Source organism: Nicotiana tabacum, chromosome 10, assembly GCF_000715075.1.
Source record: "Nicotiana tabacum cultivar K326 chromosome 10, ASM71507v2, whole genome shotgun sequence".
Lineage (NCBI taxonomy): Eukaryota > Viridiplantae > Streptophyta > Magnoliopsida > Solanales > Solanaceae > Nicotiana > Nicotiana tabacum.
Genome location: NC_134089.1, coordinates 10677874 through 10686330, shown reverse-complemented (window position 1 = coordinate 10686330; position 8457 = coordinate 10677874). Strand labels below are relative to the sequence as shown.

The window sequence follows — 8457 nt, the reverse complement described above, 5'->3', positions numbered from 1 at the left end:
GAATTTGGAATATAAGTAATAAGGGTCAAACATCTTGCAGAAATGGAAATGCAGTAACATGTTTCATGTCAAGTATGAAACATCTTAAAAGATGTGTGAAACACCTTCTTAGATGTTTGAAACATCTCGTAAGATGTTTGAACTGGAAAGTCCAGTAACCTGTTTCATAAGAGATATGTGAAACATCTTAAGAGATGTTTCAAAGATGTTTTACCAGGGGAGTTCACATTAACGTACATGTTACCAGGGAAGTGCGCTCTGCTCTATTTGTGAAACCCAACATCCTCCTCAAGATATTTGGCAACTCTTACATCGTTATCTTTGATTTGTTGAAAATGATCATTGAACTCATAAATTCTATATGCTTTAGCTGCAGAATAATAATGGTGAAGCAAATCTCCGCAATGAAAATTTTTGCGAAGATTTTCAGCAAGGTGCCTCATGCAAAATCCGTGATGAGCCTAAGGGTAAAATTTTGAGATCCCATTTGCTATGCTTATGTGCCTATCAGAAATTATACACAACTCAACATTGTCGGGGTGTATGCTAGACAATTGTTCAAAAAAATATTCATATATGGCATCACACTCGTAGTCTACTACACAAAATGCCACAAGAAAAATATGGTTCTCTGAATCTTGTGCCACGACAGACAACAACACTCTACGATACTTTCCCGTCAAAAACGTCCCATCAACAGCTATGACTTTCCTCATAAACAAAAATCCCTGAATCCAAGCTTCATAAGCTACAAAGAAATACTGAAACTTCCCTTTGTTATCAAGCTTCAGTGCCATCTTGCTTCCTTCATTTGCCTTCCTAAGCGCGTACTACGCATCTAAAATTTCATACTCGTGCTCTGGAGTCCCCCTTACCATAAACTTTGCAATATGACCTCCCTTCATACACTTCCAATAACTAACATTACAACCCAAATCCAAACGAACTGTTTCCATATTTTCTTTGTTAGATGGACCCTTGCCGTCTTCAAACTTAGAATGGATGTATTCACCAATGACATCCGCTGAGGCGTGTGGATGCTTTTCTGTAAAATGTTGTGACCACCATGTGTGCTCATTCTTGTACCTCATAATATAAAACCTATCAGTACTTATATATTTGACGGCTCACAACCACCACTTGCAATTATTTTCTACACATTTGACGCAGTACACAAATTTAGTACTCTTCACTGATTTGAAACTGAAGGAGCCTTTAAGGAAGCAAGCTTCAATGACACAACTAGCTCGCACTTGTTTTTGAAACTTAAACCCTTATAAAACTTCGTGCCATCTTCATAATTGTGGCTGCTTTGTGTTGTCGGTTCTACCTCTTGTGAGTTGCTTTCAACTCCAGGAAAGTTTACATATTCTTCTTCTTCGGTTTCTGGTATATCCATATCCAAAGGATCCATTTTTGGAATATCGCTATTCAAAAGATCTTCTTCAATATCATCCAATCCATGGCTATCATGTTGTTCCATTTGAGGTGAATTTGGAAATTCTACCAATCTTTCAACCACAGATACCCTTAGAATAGGCTTATTTTCATCTTCCAAATAATAGCTCAAACAATCATAATTCTTTATTTTAAAGGGAGCTACTTTAGTGTGCTTTTCACCAATGCTATGCATGTAAGTTATGGACATATCACTCGGATAACAAGTTAATTCACAACCAGCAATAATCTTGTCAACAAACTCATCATACGTAACATCTCTATGCACCTTTATTAGAACCGTCTCTTTACTCTTCGAACGCTAAGTAAAACGTGTAGAAAACTCCACCCATTCACCATGACAATTAACTCCCAATACAATATAATCAACCATTTTGTAATGGAATACCTGCAAATATCACAAGTATATAAAGAATTGGTATAAAGAATCAATTTTTTGCAAACATCCGAATAATGTTTCAAACTTTCTAAGAAGATGTTTAAAACATCTTGAGAATATACTTAGGATGTTTGAAATATCCTGAGAGGATGTTTGAAATATCCTGAATGGACTTTCAGGATGTTTGAAACAATTACCTACAATTATATAAGGATGTTTTAAACATCTCACAGAATGTTTTAAACATCTCACAAAATATTTTAAACATCTCACTGGATGTTTGAAACATCCTATGAGATGTTTGAAATATCTCGTCAAACATCTCACCGGATGTTTGAAACATCTCACAGTATGTTTAAAGAATCACAAAAACCTGATATCTGTAGACGAGAAAAATAAGATTAAACATCAATCTTTACTTACCAATAGTGATGAATAGACTGAATATCTCCCTTGAAATAATGCACAAGTCAATGTAGCAAATCACGATCAAGTGTTTATCAATGGTACAAGGGCCAATCTTCAATTGTTCTTGTTCTTTTTTCACTAATCTTTCTCAACAAAGAACAAGAACCTCAAAGAAGAAGACCTGTGAAAAACAATGTCGGGATTAAAGAAAGAAAAAGAAGAGATTGAACACAGCAGAAGAAAGAAGAAGCAGAAGAAGAACAAGAGAAAAAATGTAGGGTTTTGTGAATTGGGAATGAGGAATGGGGATGGGAGCGGGAATGGGAGTTGGGAAGGGTTTCCGTTTTTTAGAGAGGGTGGGCCCCATTTGGGGCAGTTGTGATAATTGTAAAAGTTTGGATTTTTTTTTAAACCTAGTTATAAAGATTAAACACTAATAATAAAAGTGTCCTTTTTACACCAATCTTAACATTTTTGTCTTATAAATTGCTTTAAGTGTTCAAAGTCCTATAAATTTAAATCCCCCTCCTTACTGCATTAGCCTTGTTCATAACAAAAGAAAACAGAAGCAAATGTAATTTTATAATTTCAATAAATAATAAATAGGGTTGTACAAAGAGAGAAAACACATGATATAGAAAAAATAAAGAAAAAGAGAAGCAATGAAAAGAAAATAGAAAAAGGAAACGCCAAGAGGAAAAGTAAAAGTGGTCTGCTAATATCGATCCTAAGTATTAAATGTGAAAAGGTGGCATTTCAAGCATGGCACATACAGCCAGTTTGTGTCTAATCCCTACCCCTATATAATTGTAACGATCAGACCGGTCGTTTTGAGTATTTCCATCCCCTTCAGCTATTTGAAGTCTTGAGTAGCATCGTTTCATGTATTATGTCTTGTGTGAATCGTCGATTTTGGTTTTCGGGTTTATCGGAATTGATTTGAAAGAGTGAATTCTCAACTAGAAAGCTTTAAATTGGAAGAGTTGACCAACTTTTTTTTTTTAGTATTGGACCTAGGATTGGAGTTTTGATAGTTCCGTTAGCTCCTTTAAGTGATTTGGACTTAGGAGCATATCTGGATTGTGATTTCGAGGTCCGTATTTGAATTTGGCTTGAAATGATGAAAGTTGGATTTTTCAGAAAGTTTGAGCGGGAGTGGACTTTTTGATATCAGATTTGGATTGTTGTTCTGGGAATTTGAGTAGCTTCATTATGTCATTTGGGACTTGCGTGCAAAATTTGGGTTCATTTCGGATTGATTTGCTATGTTTCGACACGAGATATGGAAGTTGAAAAGTTCAAAGTTCATCAAGTTTGAATTTTGGTGCAATTCGTCGTTTCGATATTGTTATATGTGTTTTTAGGTCTCAAGTAGGTCCGTGCTATGTTATGGGACTTGTTGGTATACTTGGACGGGGTCCCAAGGGGCTCGGGCGCGTTTCAGATTATTTTTCTTCATGTTGTTATTGCTAGTTGCTGTTGGTTCTGGTATGACCGCACCTGCGGCTGGTTTGCGCAGGTGCGATGGTCGTAGAAGTGACAAAGGAGTCGTAGGAGCGGAAGTACTGTTGGGAGCAGTAGTTCGCAGAAACGGAGATTTTTTCGCATTTGCGAAGGCGCGGATGGGCTGAGTTCCGCAGTTTGGACTCGCACCTGCGTGTGCACAAATGCAAGCATTTTACTGTAGGTGCGAAGGCAGACCTTCAATTCACAAAAGCGGAATTTTGGTCGCTTTTGCGGCACCACAGATGCGGTTTAAGAGGCCGCAGAAACAGAAGTATTGGGCAGAATGATAAATACAAGGGTTCGCAATTTTGACTTCATTTTAACATTTTCAAGCTCGGATTAAAGCACTTTTTGGAGCAATTTTCATCACAAGAATTGGGGTAAGTATTCTACACTTGGTTTTGATCTTATTCCATGAATTTATCTTCATTTTTGGTAATTGGTTGATGAATTTTAAAGAGAAATTGAGGGTTTTAGCCTAAAGTTTCATAATGTGAATTTTTGAGTTTTGAACATTGACTTGGAGTCGGATTTGAGTGAAACTAGTATGGTTGGACTCGTAATTTAATGAATTGTCGAATTTTATGAGTTTTGTCAGGTTCCGAGGCGTGGGCCCGAGTTGGACTTTTTGATCGATTTTTGGGCTTTGATTAAAGATTCGACTATTGATTGAGTTGTTTTCTTTGACATTATTTGATGTATTTGAGTTGATTTTGGCTAGTTTTGAGTCGTTCGAAGGTCCGTAAGCGTGAGATGGCAATTTTGGAGCATCGCTTGGCTTATCCATCATCTGGTTGTAACATATGAAGGAAGTAACAGGGATTCATCTACGTTTCCCATCGTTTCGGCAAACCTACTCTTTGGAAAACTATGGGACTATCTGTATATAGGTAAAACTAGGGCTAACACACACCCGATTCCAGGTGGGTCAAACAAAGCAGGGACGAGATTACATGTGATCGAAATCGAAGCTGGGAACTTTTCGTACCAAGGCCTAAACAGAGTGCTCGCCATCGAGCCTGAAGACAACACTTCCTTGAACCTAGAATGAGCTCCGAGACCTCGGAAAGCATGTCAATGGTTGCTCACGACTAATGGAGGGTCGTGATAATCTCACCCGATGTCGGTAGTAGATCAGTAATTGACGAGAAAGAAGGATTTTTACCTTTTTTTAGAATTGTACTAGGCAATACAAATTTATTTTCTGCTCTCTAGCTATTGAAAAGTTCTTATTTTACTGTTGTTCTTTACACGCAACTGGCTTCGAATTGAGGGTTCGGTCGAGAGCAGAATTGCTACCTGGCCTTAACATCACAATTGGTTTGATAATTCCTTTGTTTTTAACTCGTTTATCTAACATTCTTGATTGTTTGTGTTGAATCTATCCACATATTCTTAAAATCGCGTATAAATTCAATTGTTATCCGTTTTAAGGGTAAACAATAGTATTATTATAATTTTCATTTATCTATTTTATTTCCATTAATTTGATAATAAGAATTGTGAGAAAAAAACACTTGAGAAAAATAAGAAAGAAGAAATATAAATGGGAGACATTCAGCTTATCAAAATGGAATAGTAATACAACCGCTTTATTTATTACACAACACTGGACTAGAGACTCAAAAAGGGACACAAAAACAAAACAACAGGGACGAAAATATGAAACACAAATTGATCTATAATAATTAAGATCAAAGAAGATAATCCCATCTCTTATTATTCTTCTCCTCATTTTTGCATACTACCAAATTCTGCGGTTGTAAAATTAGATGCTTCATCATCCTTACTCGATCCTGCATCACAAAATCGAACAAGGGCAAATCAATATACAAAATTTAACTACGACACCTATGCAAACAACTTAATTTTAGAAAAAAAGTACTTCTGCAAAAAAAAAAGTATTTTTGGCCAGAAAACTTGGCCGAATATGCTATTAAAACCCAAGATAAAGAAACCCTTCGTTCACATGTATGTATTAACTACTATAAAATTGATGAAGTGCATATATTTATTGTAAGATTTTTCAATTTATATTAGTAAAAGTATGCAGTAATATTCAATAGAGAGATCTATAGCTTGTCTGGCCGTGCTTCTTTTTAGCTAAAAGTGATTTTTTTCAAAGTTAAGGTGTTTGGTATAGCTTTTACAAGAAACAAAAGTGCGTTTGAGTATAAGTACAAGCATTTTTTAAGAAGCAATTTTGAAAAGCGTTTTTGAGAAAAATATACTTAAAACACTTTTTAAAAGTTTGAACAAACATTAATGATGTTCAAAAGTACTTTTTAAATTGATTAGCCAAACACACATTGTTTTTCACTAAAAGTACTATTTCAAAATGCACAGAAAAACACTTCTCAAAATAAACCGATTTTAACGGCACGACCAACATGCTACTACTAGAAGCAGTTTTTGATGTGTCTAAAGAGGGGGAAAAGGTGAATTTACTTGGAACAGTCAATGTCAGCGCTGACAGTGTATGGAAGATTGACACCACAGGCACTTGGAAGATCACCAACTCTACTCCAATCAAGTCCTATGATAGTTTCACCAGCAGCTTTCAGGCAAGTGCATGCAGTTTGACGGTCAGTTGTGGTGGTGGCAACGGCCTCTAATTTCTTAACGCCATCGCAGCACGTTCCCAGAAGCCCAGTTTTTGTAAGGAAAGGTACACAATTTTTGAGGTACGCGTCAACCTCAGTGCAAGTTAGGGCTTCTGCGCTGTGCGCAGCTGCCACTATGCACAAAACCACAAAGCATGCAATCTTTCCGGCCATTTCTGTTGTTCGGAGAGAAAGTGATGAAATAATAGAGAGAATTGTAAGAAATAATACTCTTAGTGCTTTGAGTGTATTGGGTACAAAAAACTCTTGGCACCTTAGGGTTTTTATAGGGAAGAGGATTGAGTTTAAGTGGGAGAACTAGTTAATGTTGGATTATTTTATTTATGTATTTGTTTGTTTATATTTTAGTACCTTACGTGCATGGAACTTCCATGAACCATGCATGTTAGGGTTTTTGAGGTTTGGGAAATATAAAAATGAAACCCATGCATAGAGATTTTCGTTTTGTTATTTGTTCAAGAATTCTTTTTGAATTAAATTTCCGTAACTACTTTTGTAGCCAAAATCAAGTCCGAAGAAATAAAATACCCCAAAGAACAATTTAGGCAACAAAAGCGATAGAGAAGGAATTTATCAAACAAGAGAAAGAATATAGTATGAGGCTTTTTTATTTACTCATAAACTCTTGAATCACTCTATATTAATTAGGGGCGGATCTAGCGTTCATTTGCCTGATTCATCTGAATCTGGCTTTCAACGCGGAGTATATATTTATGTGTAAAAATTTACTAAAATAATAATAAATAGTAAATATGAACTCACACCTTTAAAAATATAATGCATTTAAGGCTAAATACTTTAAAGGAAATAATTGAACATACAGAACTTAAATCCTAAATCCGCCTTTGGTCTACATCATAGCTACCTCCCAACCTAAGAAAATCTGTAGTAATACCCGCGTTTATAATACAATAAAATCGAATTTGACTAGAAACTAGCAACATATTCCTACATAACCTTGACAACAAAACCTAATTAGACATGAATTAAATAACTAGCACGTACCAAATCCTAGACAATTTATGATTTGTAATTAATCTTGATTTAATTTCCTAACAAAGTCGAATATTGGAGAAACTTCTGATTTGCACAGTTTAATGGGTATTAGTTATGTATGCTCATTTTTTACATCAATAAATTAAATTAAGGATACCTTATTTTTAGGAGATCAGAAAAAGACCATGTGTATAAAGATTTTTGTTGTAGAAAAATCCTCCTTTTCTGGAGATTAAAATACCTGGAAATTGGAATATATAAATCCCTTCAACGTGTAAGCTAAACGAAAGAAACATGCAATAGAGAGATACTGGATGAAATCATTCTCAATTATTTCACTTGGTGGAAAACACTATTAATCGTCCTAATCAGAAATGAACCAAAACTCAAATAAAAGAACTACAGTTTTTTCATTCATCCAATTAGGTGAGCACAGGTGCTTCCTTTTTGGGATTGGCAATCCCTTGCTCAGCGGCATATTCTCCAACACATTGGCTTCGGTGTATTTGGTATAATAGAAATTCTGTTATAAATAGAATTCTATTTACGGTGAATGTCCATATTCAGAGAGATTTTAAGGTTTATTACTTGGTAGCTAAGTCAATTTCTCCCTATAAATAGAGGGTTCTATTCCATTGTAATTCATTCCATATCAATAAGAATTCTCTTCTCTCTACTTTTCTATGCAATACTCTTCTTCTTCTTTTATTGTTTCATAACACGTTATCAGCACGAGACTCTAAACAATTGAGTAGAAGCTTTGGGATCGATCATAATGATTGTCAATTATTCCATGAACTTCCTTCGTGATTAAATTCTGGATTTAAGGTATGTATTTTACCGTATTTTTCTCTTTTATTCTATAATTTGATTTAAAATACAAACGAAGATGATAAATTTTTATTGTAACTCTAATGGAGTTTGAAAGAGATTACAACCATCCAAAGTGGTAAAGTTTCTATGCCTTGCCATGATCAAATTCATGTATGATTATGGGCAAAGAATTAAACCCGTCCCATTGAATTTGCTCCATTCTCATTCCCTTAAGAGAATGTGATAGCAGTATGTGATAAGTCTAAAAGAAGA

The 8457-nt window shown here is 35.2% G+C and overlaps 1 protein-coding gene across 1 annotated transcript; it reads right to left on the bottom strand.

The window, feature by feature from the left end:
* Positions 1 to 5282: 5282 nt before the first annotated feature.
* Positions 5283 to 6616, bottom strand: LOC107808801 (non-specific lipid-transfer protein 1-like). Its single transcript, XM_016633368.2, has 2 exons — positions 6200 to 6616; positions 5283 to 5547 (listed from the first exon to the last, which is right to left on the bottom strand). The coding sequence occupies exons 1-2, from the start codon at positions 6526 to 6528 to the stop codon at positions 5538 to 5540; spliced, it is 339 nt and encodes a 112-aa protein (XP_016488854.1). The 5' UTR covers positions 6529 to 6616; the 3' UTR covers positions 5283 to 5537.
* Positions 6617 to 8457: the final 1841 nt, after the last annotated feature.